The following is a 20,911-nucleotide window of genomic DNA, read 5'->3' as shown; positions in this document are numbered from 1 at the left end:
TATAGATTCGATGGCTGATCTTGAAATCGCACTTGGATTACTATACGCAGTCCTTTTTTAAGCAATAAAAACAGATTTCCTGTATTCGATCTTATAAGTCAGCAAAGCGCCTTGTGGTCAATAAAAATTTGCTTAGGCGTTTAATTTCTATTTCCACCAGCTCGATGGGATATCTGAAAGCGTGAGCTCCAATGGTTTAAGCCTTGATCTCGCAAACGCGGCACAATCAGTAAGAAAATGTTGAGATGTTTGCACCTTGTCTTCATCCACACGGCTTCTGCAGCTGGCGTCTGGTAAGATTCTCAACCTTACAGCAAGGACTCCGATAAGGCAATGGCCTGTTAGAGCTACTACAACTAGAGAGAGGCTAGTCTTATTGAAGGTAAAAAGCTCACAAGATCTCCTACGATCGACCTTGGGCCAAAAAGTTTTTGTAACAGCGCTGACCAAGCTGCCGCGAACCCAGCTATCCAGTGGTAGGACTTCCGTGTGAAATAAGCACCGAACTGTATCTGTTCTACTGATTGGAGGGGCTAAGGTGTCTCTACTTACAGCTACCTGCGATTGAACTATGGCTTGGCACCTATGCTAGTCTTAGTACAAATTGACTCGCTGCCATTGATAGCGAGGTTAGTCATTCGTTAACCAGCTCTGAACTCCCTCGCTGCTATGTGGGCGGAAAAAAAGCCCAATTCGGTTTGGCGACTCCATTATCAAAAAGATCCGGTATAAAGTCAAAGCTTGCGAAGATTTCTGAATGCTTAGCCACGTGTTCATTTAGAAACCCTGATACTCTGAGTCAGTTTCTCATATAAATAACACTTAAAATTTTTCTTACTTTCCTAAACTTTTTTTTATCGCAAATTCTTAAAGTGCATAAAATTTCCTAAAAATTATAACTCGCTGGGATTTTTTTTAAATTGGTATATTTAAAAAAAATAAAATTTTTGCTTGAAGGGATATTTCTTCTCTTTATATAGGTTACTTTAAAGCCATAAATCCGGTAGGTTAGTTTTTAGCTCACCTTAACATACGTGTGCACATTTGCATATGCACCTCTATAAATGTGTACCTTTGCCTACTTCTTGTGCCTCATATGGTTGTAAATACGGAGCAAATGTATTTAAACGCTTTTGTTGTGCCGGCATATTACTTAAGTAATTGCTTCCAAGCTGCATAAATGCAGCCTGTGCGGCCTTGCAGCTTAACCGACGCCACTAAGACAGGCTCTCAGCAGCACGTGGATGTGCAACATCAAGAGCTTGTGTTAATTTTGATAACGCACATACACACACACACACACACACACACACATACACTCATATATAAACATATGCAAACATTAATGTGCTTAACAGTCATCTTATTTAACCTTAAGTATCCGCACAAGTTAGTACCTATGTAGGTAGTAGTGCCCAGTTTAAACCCACTCTAAATACACCTTCAAATCATTTGATGCACTCAAACTGGCATTTTCAATTACACACATGCTTAGCTGATGAATTGAGGCCTACTTGCAGGCAGAGCATACACATATACAGTCACATGCACATAAGTATACTTACAGCATAAATACATTAACATGAGCTTCGTGCATTTGGGTACGCCTGAAATTCATTTAGCATTACGGAAAGTCAGTGAAATTCGCTGTTGAATTCCGCCTAAGCAAATTGTTGTCCAAAACACACAAACACACATACTAATACATATATAAATGTAAGCGTTTACAATATGTCTATATTGTTGTTTATTTATTGTATCCTTATTGATATTCGGTCTTGTTAATGTAACATAAATTCCTTCAATGCACCGATTTCACAGGTGAATGTTTCCGGTCTGGCCGTTTGGCTTGCAATGCATGAATGTTAAACTGTGTTTAATGGGGTCAGCTTAAATTGCGATTGATTTAATTGAAAATGGCAGATATTCATTGATTTCGATATGCACACATACATATGTACATTCACGCATGCATACTTACATACGTGCTTGTATATATATATATACAATTAAAGCTTAGTATGCACTGCGTAATTCTAAATAGTAATTTGGTAATTGGAAACATATTTTCATCTAAAGTGTTCTCTTTGCAAATAAATCTAAGTGAGTAATGTTCGCAGTAGACATGTGGATAATGTGTTGTGCGTAACGGCAGAAAATATGCCTTAAGTACCTCTAAGTATTCATGATTTAAATAGGGGTATGTTTTTCAATGAGGCAATACTTTTTACGGAGTTGGTTTTTTTGACAACTTTTACTTGATTTATACACAGTTGCTGTGAAGCAAAGTATCAAAAAAAAACCCGAATGAGTCCATCCGCCATCGCGCGCAACTATTAGAGCTGTGCCGACCCACTTTATGGAACACTTTGCTGAAGGACCTTGGTTTGCGAGCTTACAAAATACAACTGGTACAAGAATTGAAACCGAACGATGATCAAACGCGTCACACGTTCGGTGAATGAGATGGCCACCGATCATTTTGTTTAACTAAGAAGCTTACTTTTGGCTGAACGGGTATTTTAATAAACAAAATCGCATTTGGAGTGTTGATAATCTACAAGCCATTGTTGAGCCGCCGTTACATCCCCTAAATGTTATTGTTTGGTGTATTCTATGAGCAGAGGGAATCATTGGTCCAAATTTCTTTAGTTCAAAGTTAAAACCGACCATTTGGTTTTAGTCAATGATAATTATAGGCAATGATGATTAATGACATTTTCGTGCCTGAATTGGAGAATGTTGATATGGTCGACAAGACGGCGCTTCATGCCAATCAGCCAACGGTACAATCAATTTATTGACGGAAGCTTTATTTTGGGCGTATTTTCTCGCCTCGTGTGTCTCTAAACTCGTGCGATTTAACACTGCTAGACTAGTTGTTGTGGGGTTATGTAAAGTCGCTTGTCTACACAGATAAGCCCGAGACGATTGACGCCTCGGAAGACAGAGCCTTTTAATTAAATTTAACTAAGCAATATTTTTGAAAAATTAACAGCCATAGGCACTCAGGTCCACATATTCCGTATCTAGGGGCTTTAAAAGTTTTGGTCCAATTTTAAGAAATTTTAGACATAGCTTACATACCTTAAATCTACTATTGGTGTAAAGTTCTATGCCGATGTCTTCAATAGTGCTTGATTTGTATACTGTAAAGTGAAAGAATCAAATACAATTTAAAATTGTGTTATATGAGAAGTAGACCTGGTTGCAATCCGCAAATATTGATTCTGACGCATTTATTTAGTAAGTTATCGCGTATTTCAACGTAACCGTTATATGGGTAAAGAGCATGGTTTTCATCATATGAGGAAAGTGCTATAAAAATTTGTCTTCAGCAAGTTTGAATGATTTATCTTTAGAGCTTTGTGTCTAGTGATTTCAGGTCGGGACACATTAAAAGTTTTCTATTTTTGATTATTGAGATCACTGCGTATTCAATCAAGTTCCTAGTAATTTCTTCTCCGTCCTTTACAACGGCGAGCCAAACAATGGGTTGCTGGATGAAAAAGCAGTAATATTCTTCATGGAAAGCTTGAAACACAGTAGAAAGGACATACGCTATTAGGAAGTTGCTTAAGCGTTTAATAGTATGTTAACAGAGTAGTCAAATTAGTGCTGAACCTATTAAAAGTATAATCAAAATTATCTTAAAATTTTCTAAATATGTTTAATTTTTCTCTTTCAAAGTTTAAAATTTATTACTTTTTCTGAATATCTAATTTATTATAAAATTTAAGATTTAAGAAATTGTATGAAACATTAATAAGAATTTGTTTCGCACAAACTCTATCACAGCCAGCCTTATCACACTAAATCACACCATCAGCAACTAAAGCCACATCTAAGAATTTCTTTCGGCTCTGAGTGTTGAAAAGCTTTACGTAAACTCACCACAACATTCTCTTCGTTGGTTGTAATAGCCACGTGTCCAATTGATTAGCTGAATGAGCAAATAAAGAGCGAAAACGTGCTCTTAACAAATTTTATTGTGGTAGAGTTGAAAATCAGGTTTTTGGTAGCTTTTTTGTAGAGCATAGTTGAATTTGGTGTGTTCTGCTTAGAATTTTCGAAATGGACAGTTAAAATTTGAATTGTGAAATGGTGAAGTTATGGAAATATTCATAATGTGGCAAAATGTACGCACTTTTGACTGAGTTTATGAATAAAGCACAGAGCCAGATCCTTAATCATCATCCAAAAAATCATCATACCAAAAAATACCATACAAAATATTTAAGAATATATTATTTTTTGCTGCCTTGCTGCATTATTAGCAAAAATATGCTTGAGTTCTGAGAGCATATTTTTTGTTAGAGTTTGTATGTCCTACATATATGAAAACATAAATGGAAGGTTTTACTCGAAAATCTTTATTATTTTTTATTTTTGACTAAAACTCTTACTCTTACTCTTGATTAAGAAGAGCTGATCTTGAATCTTTATCAAATCTTTCTTATTAAAAAATAAAAGGATTAATAATACGCTAGCAAAACTTAAAAATAAATTCATAAACTTAGAGTAATTTATTTCCAAACAATGAATTCTGAAAAGCTCTAAGTGTAAACATTTTTGTCCCTTGATTTATAATTTTCAATTGTAAAAAAGAATTTAGAAAAAAAAATCAAGAGACCTATATCTGAGACAAAACGCTATGAACGTTATTTATTTTTTTATTTGTATTTGTACAAACATGTGTTACAATAGCTGGTACAAAATGTCATAAGTTTGGTATCAACCATTTTATACAATTATATATATATATATATTTGTTACAATTAAATAAGAAATATTTTGTATTATGTTTTACGGATGCTACTTTTCGAACGTACTTAAGTTTGCCGCTGGCGATAGGTCATACCTTGTATACTTGTGAGCGCGCAGTTTCTTTAATAAAAGCCGCCTCTGAATTAGCACTATAGTTGTCAACAAGCGACTTTCGACTCTAACTTTTAAAGGATAAAGTCGATATTGTTTTCAACGCAATTTTTAAATTTCTGTTTTTATTTTTGCTTTTTGTTTATCAAAAGTGCCGACTCGAGTATTTTTGAAAATATTCGAGATCGAGTCTAGGACTAAGTATAAAAGCGGCAATTGCGCGTCGCGCGTCGCGCGTCGTCAGTTGACGATTAGCGTTCGTAGCGATAAGTTACTACCTACTTACAAGCTCGCTAGCGAGAAACTAGTGTTCATTGTTTTACTGCCTGCTGTATTCTGTTGTCTCAGTTTTATCGGTACATTTCTTCACTGTAGGTGCTAAATTTAGTCTCTATACGCAGTAACTATTGTGCATTATTTAAACCCCACTATCCTGACGTGTAACATTATAAATAAAGAAGAATGGAACGTTCCGCAGTGCGCGCGGAGAATATAGCAATCACCGATCCAGAAGATGATGCCTCGACGTCAAGCTTGACGGTTTCAAAAACGAAAGAAAGGAAGTATGATGAATCTTATATCAGTTTCGGATTTGTTGATTCCAACGGCTCACCTCTCTGCATGCTCTGTAGTAAACTGCTTCCTAATAGTTCCATGGCACCTGCCAAATTGCGCCGACATTTAGAAACTGTACACCCCGAGTCTAAAGACAAGAATAAAGAATTTTTTGTTCGCAAAAAAGATCAGTTATTAGAAAGTCAAAAAAATATGATGCATGTTACACAAACTATCAACGAAAAGGCCACGGAGGCATCATATTTAGTTAGCTATCGCATTGCACAAGCAGGTGAAGCGCACACTATCGCTGAGAATTTAATAAAACCATGTGTATTAGACATAACAAAATGTATGCTCGATAAAAAATCTGCAAAGCATCTATCTACTGTTCCGCTATCAAACGATACTGTTTCACGACGAATCCATGATCTGGCAAGCTACGTCAAACAAGAACTAGTTACACGTCTACAAAATACACGATTCGCCTTGCAAATGGACGAGTCGACTGATGTCGCTGGTTTGGCTATCCTGCTGGTTATTGTGAGATATCCATATAAAAGTTCTTTTGAAGAAGACATGCTTATGTGTTCACCGCTGCTTACAAACACTACCGGGGAAGAAATTTTTAATAAAATAAATATATTCTTTGAAGAAAATAATCTCAGTTGGAACAATTGTATTGACATTTGTACAGATGGGGCCAAGGCGATGATATGTAAAACAGCAGGAGCAGTGTCACAAATGAAAAATAAAGCACCTAATTGTAGTTCCAGTCATTGTATTCTGCATAGACAAGCACTTGCGATGAAGCAAATGCCGTCAAATCTAAAATTAGTTATGGATGAAGCTGTAAAAATAATTAATTTTATCAAATCACGACCACTACAATCCCGATTGTTCTCATTACTGTGTGAAGATTATGGCAGCAAACATAAAACACTGCTGCTCCATACAGAAGTGCGATGGCTGTCTCGGGGTAAAACTTTAACAAGGCTATTTGAACTCAGAGCCGAGTTACAAATGTTTCTTTCAGAAGATACTTCTTTTAATTTGAAGGACCGTCTGTATGATAAAAATTGGTTGTTTCGATTGTCTTTTATGGCGGATATCTTTCAAAAACTTAACGAATTGAATTTATCATTGCAAGGCAAACAGGTAACAGTGTTTCAGGCCTATAATAAAATAACTGCTTTTAAAAGAAAATTAGATTTTTGGATCATTTGCATTGGTAAGAAAGAAATAGAAAGCTTTACGTTACTCAGTGAGTTTATAAGCGAAAACGACTTAGAAATGTTCGAAGATGATATGTTTGCAGAATTGGTCAATTATCTCAGTTCGTTGCGCGCATCTTTTGAAAAGTATTTTCCCGAAGAACACAATACAAAAATTAAAGTGAATTCATGGATTCATAATCCTTTTTTACCTAATTTGGAAAAGCCTGAAAACATGTCAAACGAGATATATGAATGTGCGAAACAGGATTTTCTACTTATGCAGCCACAAAAACAAAATATCGCAATAGACTGGACGCCGAAGCTGATGTGAGACTCCAACTTTCTTCCATCAAACCTGATATCAACCAATTGATGAAAAATAAAATACAGTTTCATACCTCCCACTAGTTAGATTTTTTCTTTTTTAAAGTTTTCTATTATTGTCCTTGCCAAGTGGTGAAGTAAATAATAATTAGTCACTGTTACATTTTTTTTTTTTATTATTTTTATTATGCTGATTAATAAAGAATACACTTATAAAAACAATTGTTTCATTGTAGGGTTCCATCAAGTATTTTGCTTCTCAAAAGGGTTCCGTCATTAAAAAAGTTTGAGAACCACTGCTATATAGGGTTTAAGCCTGGGGACGGTGAAGGCCAATCAAGAAGTATTATCCCATTCCAAAAAAATCATTATTTTCTTATCTTTGCCCACATGCTTCGATACTTATTTTCCTGCAAAAAACGAAGATTTCAAAAAAAAAAGTTCGTACAAATTTTCTCACAGTTTCCCTTCAACGAAATTTTTAAAGTCGTGTTGCTTAAAAAAAGAGTTACCAGAGAAATATTAATCGATGGTATTAACTTAAGATACCGCTAGATACCATAAAATATAATTTTTTTATTTTGTATACTCTTGCCACACATTTACAAAAAGCTGTTCAAATCGAACCGAAACTGTTCAATCCCCAACTGTACCGAATATGTGGACCCCAGTGCCTGTAGTTAACTTTTTACCGAAAATATCGGTCAATGTGTGAGATATATAATTGAGATTCGGAGAGAATCCATTCCTGAAAATAGCGTGTCTGTATGTCAAAAATGGGTTGAATAGGATCAATACTTTTTCCTTCATACTTAATATAAAGGTTTTCGAATTTTGTATGTAACTAATAACAAAATTTTCGAACATGCTTCTGACTTTACTCCATATAGATTGGCTATTGGTATGTGAGGTATGGTAATGAAAAACAACTCCCATATACTTCATATAATGATTTTAATTTTTCTAACAAGTTTTATCTCGAATATGTCGTTCAGTGTGGAAGTTATAAGTTTTAACAAGTAAGGAAGGGCTAAGTTCGGATGTAACCGAACATTTTATACTCTCGCAAAGTCAAATGGTATACTCGTTTGAGATTTCTTTGTGGATTGACTGATATTTTCGGTAGAAGGTCAACTATAGGCACTGGGGTTCACATTTTTAGTACTTAGGGGTTGAACAGTTTTGGTTCGATTTAGACAATTTTTGGCCGCAAGGTGGCATACTTTAATTGCATTATTCACGCAAAGTTTTACGCCGATATAATCATTGTTGCTTGATTTGCATAGTGGAAAGTGAAAGAATCAAGTGGTATTTAAAATGGTGTCATATGGAAAATAGGCGTGGGTGTAATCCGATTTCGCCCATTTTCGCACTATAACATAGAAACACGAAAAGAACGTTACACACCGAATTTGGTTGAAATCGGTTAAGCAGATCTCAAGATATGGGTTTTCACCTAAAAGTGGGCTTTGCCACGCCCACTGTCTAATTTTGAACGCGGTTCCTATAAAGTCATCTTATACCATCTCAAAAATAAAATTTAATGTCTCTGGCGTGTTTAGTGCTTGATTTATCGCGCTTTTAGTAGTTTTTAACAGTACCGTTATATCGGGAGTGGGCGGAGTTGCCACCCGATTTCAACTATTTTCACACCGTCAATAGAAGTGCTAAAAACATTTGCTTCCAGTGAATTTTGTTATTATAGCATTAGCGGTTTAGGAGATATGCACATTAAACCTATTAGAGGCGGGACCACGCCCACTTTTTAAAAAAAAATTTTAACTGCAGATGCCCCTCCGTAATGTGATCCTGTGTACCAAATAACAGTCTTTTATCTTATTGCGGAGCTTAGTTATGGCAAGTTATTTGTTTTTGATTAATGGCGTTTTGTGGGCGTGGCAGTGGTCCGATTACGCCCATCTGCAATACCAACCGTCTCACGGTACCATGAAACATGTCTACCAAGTTTCATAAAGATATCTCAATTTTTACTCAAGTTAGAGCTTGCACGGACGGACGGACAGACGGACGGACGGACAGACAGTCACCCGGATTTCAACTCGTCTCTTCATCCTGATCATTTATATATATATAACCCTATATCTAACTCGATTAATTTTAGGTGATACAAACTACCGTTAGGTGAACAAAACTATTATACTCTGTAGCAACAGGTTGCGAGAGTATAAAAAGTGCAAATATGTTCTCAGATATACCTGACCAACATCCAAATGAATGCAATCAGCCTGTCCCTTTCTCTCTCCTTAATATACCCCATATATTATATTGTTTAGCGCTGAATTTCATTGGAATTGGTCTAGACCCTGGTTTAAGTCTCATATCCCTACAATAATATAACGAACTCCGATCCTCTGGCTGACGTTTTCCACATCAACTCAATATATTATCTCATTTGAATGTGTTTTAAATAGAATTTTGGCTGACCTGAACTAAAATGTAGCAATAAAACTAAGGCTAAGTTTATGGCTTTCAATATAAGTCAAGAAGATACCAAATTTGATTGTAATTCATCCACGATTTCATCTAATAATGTATGTTTAATCGCAACATTTTTAAATATAAATTTTAGTCCTTTACTGTATATGAGATTTTTAATACTTTACGGTTAGAATCATTGGGTCGCAAGTTTACATTGCTATACGTTGGGTAAGATGCAATCGGTTGGACTTTTAACGACCCTGTTCAGGTTATAATTTGCCCCTTCTGTTTTAAAAATAGAAAACCGCGAAGACCCACTAGCTGCGCTTTGAGTTTTAAAATTTGACTGCCAAGCGAAACTTCAATTAAGTATAAAAAAGGCATTATAACACGCGAAGTTTTATAAGTAGTTGCAAAAATTCAAACATAACCTAAAAAAATGTGGAAAACGGTTGGCCTCAAGGGCCATCCCTGCAACTTCCCTCTAATTTCATACGCTAACGTTCAAATTTCGCTTTTTTCACTGCTTTTGACATTTTTTGAAATTTTTCGTTTTCGATATCTCGCAAGTAAATCAACCGATTTCGACCCGGTTTAGGTTTAGAACTGATTAGTTTTTGGTGTCGATCGGTCAAGTCGTTTGGAAGAAATTCGAAAAAAACGATTTTTCAAAATTTATTTTTGAGATTTCTCAAAATCTACTGGTCCGATTGGGTCCAAACTCACACGAAATTCAAGTGCAATGAAACCCTTTGGAATGCCGTTTAGTTTATTCAAATCGGTTGACCCGAAGAGGGTCACATACATCCACACACACACACATACATCCACACATACATACAGACATACGGACATCATCGTAGAAATGTTCGGGGAAGCTTCCTCGACCCTCAAAACGTCGAGATCTGTTGAGAACTCGATTTTTGCAAAATGGGGTGAAACCAATATCTTCCCGATTTTTAGAAAATTTTCAATTTTCTTAGCGGGAAGTTAAAAAGTTGCTCCCAACCTACAAAATCATTAGTAATTAATTATTAATCGTTTAAGAGAGAAAATGCAAATGCTTTAAATACATTTTTGTACAAATCTGTATGATATTCGTGTCCCTAATATGCCAATAATCCCACAAATATTTCTAGTCTGCTATTTGTACTGAATATATGCGTCACGCACCCACAAATACATTTAATTTGGTATGCGTGGAAGTGTTAGCGTCATCATTATCACCATCAGTGTAATCTTACATGTATTTCCACTTATTTTTAATTATCAAAATTAATCCCCAATTGACAACAGAATGGCTGCACATAAGTTAACATTTAGCATTCGGTGTTGTTGGTGCATATAGTTACGTGCATATTTAACCTGAAAGTGTGAAGAGGTGGAAAATTCTTTGAAATGCATGACAACCTCAAATTGTGGGTAAAAATGTAGCTATGTGTATGTAAGTTTGTATATACATATGTATGTATGTAGATGTATGTATATGCTTACAGTATTCAAATCGAAATCCCGCCACTGCGCCAATGGGACCAACTGGTTGCAAAGAAAAATGGAAGTGATGCAGGTAAATATATATGCAGATCACCATAAAATAGCGAGGGTGACATGTAACGATAAGTATTTTGCAAATGTAGATATGCAACAAACTAATTTGTTAAATATGCATATAAAAGTACGACATATTGGCTTCGACATGTACTTATGCTGATTTAAAAATGCTGCTTGGTATCTATTGCTGCAGTTGGTGACATGTGTTGAGTGCTTGACTTTCATCGCTAAAGCAGCTGATGTCGCAACTTGACGATGTGCACATGTTTTAAGCTTAGCTTATATCCCCAGTGCTAAAGGTAGCACCCATAATTGACAGCACTTCAATATTATGTATTTATTGTTATTTTTATATTAATGGCAGAGGGAATTTTTCATCATTGAGCCAAATATTTTATATGCACACTCTAAGACATGGTGAATTTTTAAAACGAAAATCATAGGTTTATCCATAATAATACCACATAATAAACCACCTAAATTTTTATTCGTGTCTTTTCTAAAGACATATTTCTAGAAAAGCAATTTTTTAAGAAAATTTTTCAGTATAATGGTTCGTAACTTTAGTCCCCCACATTTAATAGATAAGTCAATAAAAATTCTTCAAGAGCATTTTTGATAACTATTGAGATTTTTAAGCGTTTTTAAGATATTATAATATTGAATATCTTGATAAATGAAGACACGCACTGGATCAGTATTTTTAGGGGTTGGCTTCAAGAAAAACTTGGACTCAGGTGTTGTTCGCATTTTCATGTTAATAACAAAGCTAATGACAGAGAAATAATGATTAGAGCTTTCATGCTAGGTAGCTTATTCTTGAATACTCAGAATGTACGGGAACAAGCAAGCAGAAAGTTATCTGTGATTTCGAAAAAAAAAATATGTAAAATAAATATTTTTTATATTTTTCCTACCAGTATTTGGTTAAGATGGATCATGGACCATGAGAATGTCTTCGATGCCTATATGTACTGTGCACTGAAGTTTTGAGGAAATTGTTTCGTATGTTTTAATTGGGTTTCAATAAAGTGACCAGCAGCCGAAAGTGTAAAGCGATGAATAAATTTAGTATATATTGAATACTGGGTTCCTGAATCACATAAAAGTAGTCACATTCTTTCCTTATTTTTTAATAATTTGGCATAACTATTAAAATCCGAAAATAGACAAATGTATATATGAATTACTTATCCTAATGTACTTTGATAAACAAAATATACATTATTACAGTCGAAATGTTTCATTTAGCTTATTTTGGCGAGCTTATGTTAAATATTCCGCTAAAGGTTAGGTTATGTGAACCTGGCTGGCTATCACGCCATACATATATAGACCTACAGCTCCTGTGTAAAGCCAGCTTTATTAATACGAACTGAAGTTTATATCGTGCAGGACGTTAACGCTTTTTGGGAATTTAAATAAAGACTTGATATCTATTTCTCATACTTCATCCAGTCCTTTGAACTGGGAAGCTCCTTTATAGCTAAGCCGAGTTCTAGATAAAGGCGGACATAAACAGGGGTGGTGTTTCAGCGTCTCTCTCATGCTCCTAATTAATGAGTAATATTGTAGATCATACGCATCTTGACAATCTCATCCAATAGTCCTTATATATAGCATTTAGCTGGTAAGTAAGAGCTTTTTTCAGTTCAGTTGAAATCTCTATTTCCCTCCGGCTACATTTCTCATCTTATCCAACTGTTTCATTCACTGTCAGTAAAAGTTATGTAAGCTGTCATATATAGTATTACTACTATTTAAACAAAATTTAACAAGAAGTATTTTTAATTATTGGTTTTGGTATAGTTTTTTGAAAGATCAAATTCCATAATGTATGTAAAGCGATTTCATTCAGGTCGCATCCATATTCGCAGTAACGTGTGCTGTTGACCCGTTCACCCATGGGAATTTGTTCTGGAGCTAACTCACATTTATCTAACTCACTATGCAGTTTAAGAGCGAGCCGAATCTATAATGAAGCTTTGGCTTAATTCCGGTCGTTTTCGGTACTATGAAAAAAAAACTTATTATAAATGTTATCTAAGACTATATCATCGATTTCTGACATTGGTTCGAATATGTTCGCTAATAAGGCATATATTCATAGAGCTAGGAATAATAGGTAGAAATGCCGGTCCGCTGTGATGCCCAGAACTTCTATGTATGGTTCAAAGAGATCGTCGCAAATCAACAAGGCGGTTTGAGCCTGCTTCAGATTTGTTGAGGCGTTTTATATCAATTTCGACTATATGTTCTGATTTTCTAAAAGAAGAACTGCGAGATGATTTAACTTTAGTTTTGCAAAAGCTGGTCAATGGCCGAGAAAGTGTATAGATGGTTCCACCTCAACTTCCTCCGTGCAACTTTGACAATTTGTGTTCTCCAAAATTTTTTGCCCCATCGCATGAGTACCAATAGAACGGTGTTCAGTTTGAACTCTAACATTGTGGCAAGACGAATATTGCTAAGAGCAAACTAGTTCAACATACGATACGAAGGATTTCTCGACCATGTGCTGGTTGCAGACCAACGGTTACTAAACTCGCGCGAGTTCCATAGATTCAGAGCCAGCGCGCAAGAGGACAAGGGAACACTGGCTGGTTCCCATCTTGATAGGATTTGTATAAGGGTGTCTATTCTTCCAGCGACAGGTAAACTACTAGACCATACACACACTAGCTTTGAAGGCACTGTCTGCACATGAACGCACTGAATATACACTTTTTTAAAAAAAAGCTGAGCAGTACATGTGGTGCGGCCACTTCTGATCGAAAGACACCACAGTGTTATGGCAGTTTAAAGCAAGGGTTGATTGAGAGAAGACTCCTCTTCCAATATCCGCCTTGAGCTTGATACATTCGGAAAATAGATCACTGCGACTCTTATCCAGCGACTCCTCCCTACTTATGTTTATGAACCACGCTATTATTTATGCACATTTCTATAGTGTTATATGTCGCTTTTCAAACACTTAACTACTAACAACTCACATTCGTGCCTCCAAATATTCAATAAATTCTTTTCCTACACACCTCTAGTTAAGTTTCTTTCTCACTCGGCAAATGTATTATTTAAATGTGCTCGTGTTGCATTCGGCGATTTACCAGGCCATCATACGGCATAGCAACTAACAGTATACGACATACTACAACAACATATGCACGCACTGCAATTCCAGTGACGCTAATTTTCAGCGCACAATTTCTCGCGTCTATTGGGCAAAGCGTGTAAGCAACAAAAACAATATTATGCACATTGTGCATCTTGTTGTTACGAAAGAAAATATGTATAAGTGTAGATATTATACTTGTATATGCTTGGCTTTTGCATTTTATATTATATATATATCTGTATATATCTTGAGAAGCGCTAAAAGTAAATTTCTTATAAGTAAGCGAAAACTTGAAAATATATACATACTTGTGTAATGGGTCTATAACTAGTTGTTTATTCGTGTGTTTCCACAATTTGAAGGTCTGAATATGTTAGTATTGTCCATTTAAACCTATAACATTTTCCAATCCTTCTGGCATATTGTGGATTCCATTCCAAAAGAGCTGTGCCAGCTTGGCGGCCATGAATGAATCAAGTCAATTTTTGATACCGTGTTCTGCTGTGAACCGCATTCCAGTAAGGGTGTTCTGTATCGATCTAAATAAAGTGGTAGTCTGAAGGGGCAAGATCTGGACTATGAAGCGGCTGAAGCCAAACTTCCCAGACGCTGACTTTCAAATAGTTTTAACTGGTCTTGCAACATGAGCCTGAGCGTTGTCATGATGGAAAATAATTGCCTCGTGTCTAGCCGCGAATTCCGGGCGTTTCTCGGCAATAGCTCAATTTTTTGAGTTGCTGTCGGTAGCGTTTTCCATTAATGGTTTCAATTGGTTTAGAAGTTGCTACTATAGCACTCCCTTTTGATTTCACCAAATATAGAGCATTATCTTGGCATCATGAACTTTCAGCTTTTTTGTTGATTTGACTCGTTGGCCAGGTTTCATATATGATTTTTTGTGCTTGGGGTTGTCGTAATGGATCCATTTTTGATCATCAGTTGCAATCCGAAGGAAAAATTGTCTTCGTTTTGTAGCATTTCTGATATACAAAATAGTGTTTCTACGCCTCTTCGCTTCAATTCATATGGCACCCAATTTACGATTTTAAAGGGCTGCTTGAGTGACAACCAAAGATTCCGTGAGCTCTTGTTGTGTGTGCCAACAATCTTCATCGAATAATGCTGTCAGTTCAACACATTGTTAAAAAATATTGTATGGTCTCAGAAGCATACCTTGGGGTGAGTTCTTCGGCTGACGATATTTGACTGCGAGCAATTCTCTTTAAAAAGAGTGGACATATACCCCATTGGTAGGATTTATAATCCCTTTGGTAGGTAAAAAAACGTACAGTACATTAGTCTATTAATAGAACTTGCTCACACAAAAGGTAACTTGCCTTATAGCAATATCAAAAATTCCATTAGTCACATGTTCTTTTACGTTTAATCACAGAATCATTCCGGACTTGCTTTATTTTTTGCAGACTATCCTCTTTTACGTATAAAGTTCATACATATATAAGTGTATATCTATGCATAAGCAGGCTGTAGGGATGTGGATTACTTTCGGAGGATTACTAAATACTAATCATTTTTTTTATTATTCTATTGAGAAAGCTTTGTGCTGTACTATAAAGCTCATTCGCAAAAAACTGTATGAAATATGATTACATGAAGTTTGGAAAGCTTGCATAACTTACATAGCCATTTCCGGTTTATGCCGCATTATGAAAGCTTTTTATTCGAATTTTCATTGCTTTCCAAACTGTTAGATGTCAGTTTTAAAAGTTATTTATATTTCTGTTTTTCCTTTTGTTTCAAATAAGGCCGCTTAATCTTCTCTGTATATATTAAATATTTGTATGACTTAATCAAAGCCAAAAATATTAAAAGTAGTAGACGGTCTTCTGCACTTGTTTCCAATTGTTGTCTAACTAACTCGAAGAATTCTTTATTTTGTTGCTTTCAGCCGATATTTTAACGATTTATTTTTGTCAGAAAGAGAAATTTAATAATTTTAAATTTAAATCAAAACTATGTAATGAACCGTTTCGGAATTTTTTCGCAAGTATTTATGAAATTTTTTTCTGAATAATAGGCAAATTGGTATTTTTTTGGTTATAATACGACTCTGACGTTACCTTTTTGTATTTTATTATTCCTATAATTATAAACTTCTCTAAGTCTAGTCAAGGAGTCTTTGATTTAGTTAGCAATAGCATTTATCTTTTTCGATGTTAGACTTGTTTGGGTGTCTGATCGTAGCGCATTCGCTGCAAACTGCAAAGCTGATGAGCTCGAAAGAAAAGGCACCCTTATCCGAATCTCATCAGGCTATCCCCTGTGCTTCTGCATTCATGCGAGCTTATCAATCGTTGGTTAGCAGCTAGCACATGTGTCCAATTAAGAGGAGTTCTAAATGGGCACTGTCCTAAAGATAGACTTCAAAAGATTTTAGATGATGCAAATTGTCAAAGTTGTCTGCTGGAAGGTGAGATGGAAACATCCAAACACTTGTCCACAGTGCAGCTTTTTCTAGACTAAGGTTGAAGCATCTCGGGGGTCGTACCTTCTACGAATCAGGCGAATTGACTGCCATTGATTTTAGTAACCTCAAAAAAATTGTGGCTGGTTTAAGAAGCTTGTCGATATGCGAAGATCGCTTTGATTCATACTTAGTAGTTCTGAAAAAATATCTGCATATAACTGGCCTACAAACTGAGCGATGAAAATCGAGATAAAGATCTTCATAAAATATCTTACTTCATTATTAAGTAACCTTATTTTAAATGGAAGGTAGTTTATTTCAAAAAACGGGGCTAGAAAGTACTAACAAAACGTATTCCGTTTACCGATTACGATAACGTTTTAGTTATACATATATTTGCTATAAGAAATGCACCTGTGAGGGGTATTATAGTACAGTCGAAGTTATCATTTTTCATTGTTTTAATACAAATTTTACTCTGGTGCCAGCTATTTGTATATAATTATGCCTACAACCTTCCGAAGTGCGAGTAATAAATATGCAGAATTTGCGCTCGTTCAAAGGCACAAACAAATAAATAGCATTTTTAACAAATAAAATAAATATATTTTTTGAATACATATGCGATTTTTCACACATATTAATTTAACAGAAATATATATAATATCACCCACCTCTTCTTTATATACACTGGTTAAAATAAATTAAACATTTTTTTGTTTTATAAAGTTTCTGAACTGTTTCCTACGAATTTGACGTCGCTGATATCAAATTTACTCTCAGTTTCTTTCTAGCAGCTCTAATTTTAGTGATAGAGGTACTTCTTGAAATATCATTACTCGGCTTACTTGAATTAATTTTTAGGGCATAAAAATAACTAAATTTCATAAATAACCGCTATTTCTACATTAAGAACAACTTGTTTAAATGATTCGAATAGTTTTTCTGCTGTTTGTGGTAACTAAATGCGTCTGATTCTATAAAAAAAGGCCTATTTAGACTACTAATAGAGCTGGCTGATCTGGCTTCGATCTAAAAATGGTAAATTTTTTGGGTAAATCCTTTGAATCAACAAGAACTATATACCAAATACCCCTGTTTCATGTAGTTATGAGTTAGCCGAGCTAAGACACAACACTGAACTACAAAAGTTTGGCTTTTGAGAGTGCATTTAGTACCGGGTAGTAAGAATGTGATGAATGCTCCTCTAGTAGCCAGAGAACGCATTATATTATGCACTCTACATATAAAGTTCAGTCTGATAAAACAATTTGTATAAGCTCTAAACAAAGATGGGGACTTGTTAACATATATCTGTAAAATATTTCTGAAATTGAGTACAGAAAAAATTAAAGCTGGTATATTTGACGGTCCTTATATCAAACTCAAATCGGGAAACTAATAAAGGATTTAACTGATCTTCAAGGAGAACGCTTTCATCACTCTCTTTCACAATTCGCACTATGGAAGAGCGATACCAGGGACGTTGTACTGCAAATATGATGGCTGATTATTGCTGGAGCATTTAAAACAAGACTGATGTTTCCACTCATGCAAGACAAGCACATAAAGGAAAGTTTTTTTTCATATAAAGTAAGAGCAATATATTTTTCAAATTTAAAGTTGTTGTTTTTTGGCTAAAATTGTAATATGCTCATATTCCGAAAACTACAGCTGCTAGAGAAAAACTGACTACAGATTTGTGGCCAGCTTGGCAAAATCATACTAAATTGGGTAAGAAACTTTTTAAAACAAAACTGCGGTTTCCCAGTGTTATTAATAAAACCAACAATATTTTTTTATATTATTTATTTTTTTATTGTGTTTTTTCTTGTTTTCCTATATCTTTTTCCTGCGTGTGTTTTATTGTGAGTATTTGTCTGCTTTGTTGTAATTGGTTTTGTGTTGTGTTTGCTATCGATACTTACTTTTAATTTAAATTAGTGTTATTTTTGCTTTTTCATTTATTATTTAATTATCCTTTAGTTTTTTTCATCAATATTTTTAGAGCTATTTAAAAAAAAAAATTACAATAATAATATTACTTTTAATAATCAAGCATTACAATTCATCATTCACTCACAGATTTTCTTTTATTACTAGTATATATGTATGTATGTATGTAAATATGCATTTTTTTATTATAATTCCATAAATTTCTGCCTAACAATTTCCACACATTTACAAGACAATTTTTTGTTTCCGGTTTTTCAGCAAATTCCACAGTTAGTTGTTGTTGCTTTAAGTATAATATTTAAATTTAATATAATTAATATTTTATATTAATGATTAGCTGCATTACATTACTTGATTAAATGTACATTACATACATATGTAGGTGAGTTTTTATACATACATATTATAGTATATGTGAGTTTTATATATTTACGATTTATATCGGTTAATTTTTATACTGAGTATGTATTAGACCTTGTGTGTTTATTTGTTAGTTGTGGGTGTGACAGCTGACAGCTGAAATATTTGTCAGCTGTTGCGTTTTTTTTTTGTTTTTTGTTTTGCATATATTGTTGTTGTAATTTTCTAGTAATTTAAAATATTATGTATTTTTAGTTCTATTGCTAAATATTTTTAATTTTAATATTGTATTATTTTTAATATTATTATGTATTACATTATTATAAGCACACGTTTTACTTAAGTATTTAAGTGTTGATTGATCGATTAATGAAGGGATTTATGTTTATGTTAATTTTTGTATTTATAAGTATTCATTATTTATTCTAAAATCATAGGCTTTAAAGTACATACATATTTACTTAATTCACATACACACGTACATAAAATTTATATATTTAAATTTTTTGTTTACTAAATACTACTAAAGCAGATACTAATTTTTTGTTTTTGTTTTTTAATAAAATATAAATTAATATTTTATAAAAAGAATAAATTATTTGTTATGAAAAAAGTTACATTTTTATACTATTTTACGCTAAAAATATATTTTTTAAACATTTTTCATAGAAAATTAAAAAAAAGAATTTGTGGAAAAAAATTTGTGAAAAAGTATTAGTTATAAAAAAGCACTTTTTTGGTAAAAATTGTTATTTTTATTTATATTTTTTGTTACAAAATTTTTCTGAAGCAATTTTTTTACATATATATTTTTTTAATTTTCTAAAAAAAATATTATTTATGTTAAAAAAAAGGACACATGTTTAAGAAAAATTTTTTACTATGAAAAACATCCAGCGTATAAACATATGCCACAAATTATTTATATATATGTATTATATATATTCTATTGTTTTATATTAAAATTTAATCCTCTAAGCTACTAATAAAAAATTCATTATTATAAAACTCAACACAATTGCGTCATATTTTTTGCATATAGTATATGTAGTAATAAAAGCTGAAATATATAAGCCTACAAACACCGCATACGAGTTTTGTTGTCGTTTATCTTAATATCATTAATTTTATGGAAGTACTTAATGCTTAAATTTTTACAACTGACACGCACACATACTACGCCAAATTTTTATTATAAAACATTTGTTTAAATATTCAAAATTGTTAAAATATTCAAAATTTATTAGTTTTTAAATTTTGTAATAATCATAATATTTTGGCAATTTTTTACTTTGAATCTCAAGTTCTTTGAAATCTCTGCAAAATTAAATTCTCTTACGAATTTTTTTAATAAAATTTAAATTTTTTTAAAATTGGAAGAAAAACAAGTTATTTTTTACGAATTTCTTTAATAAAAATTTGAATTTTTTAAAACTGGAAGCAAAACAATTTTATTTATTTACAAATTTTTTTCATAAAATTAAAATTTTTTTGAAATCTGGAATAAACATTTATGTTAATACTGAATTAACATTTGTTAAGTGTAATTTTATGTGAAGCGAAATTTTTAAGTAAAAAAAAAGAAAGCAAACATGAAGCAAGGTTCCAAAAATATAGTTAAACGCGCTGAAATAAATGCAACCCTGTGAAGCAACCTAAAACAAATAATCATTTAGCGCTGGATAATAAATTCGAAATGTGCAATACTGTAAGTCTTTTAGACAGGCGCCTGAGTTAGGCAATTAAAATTTATTCATATATGTGTATATAAATTACTAATTTTTTGGTAAATCAAAAATTTGTTCATGTGTGTGTAGATAACGTGCTGATTGACTCAATTAAAGTGCTATCTGAAGCTAATAGTATATTGTCAAAAAGAGTTAGCATCAACAAGGAAGAACTACCAATTCATCAACTTATATGATTAGGACATATTCAAGAATAAATAAATAAATTAAATCATCTATTTAATAAGCTATTAGATTCAAATTAAAAAAACTCTTTGGTGAGAGACTCAATTTATAAAAGATATGGAAAGTCTTGTAAATAGAGTTTATATATTATATTTTAGCAGTGGTGGCAATTTGA

At 33.5% G+C, this 20,911-nt stretch overlaps 1 protein-coding gene across 1 annotated transcript; it reads left to right on the top strand.

Annotated features, from left to right (window-relative positions):
• Positions 1 to 5,340: 5,340 nt before the first annotated feature.
• Positions 5,341 to 6,981, top strand: LOC118682284 (zinc finger BED domain-containing protein 5-like). Its single transcript, XM_036370400.2, has one exon. It carries the CDS (start codon positions 5,341 to 5,343, stop codon positions 6,979 to 6,981), a length of 1,641 nt encoding a protein of 546 aa, XP_036226293.2.
• The last annotated feature ends 13,930 nt before the right edge of the window (positions 6,982 to 20,911 follow it).

The sequence above is a fragment of the Bactrocera oleae genome, chromosome 3 (genome assembly GCF_042242935.1).
Source record: "Bactrocera oleae isolate idBacOlea1 chromosome 3, idBacOlea1, whole genome shotgun sequence".
NCBI lineage: Eukaryota > Metazoa > Arthropoda > Insecta > Diptera > Tephritidae > Bactrocera > Bactrocera oleae.
The sequence above is the reverse complement of the archived record's forward strand: the minus strand, read 5'-3'. Positions and strand labels throughout refer to the sequence as shown.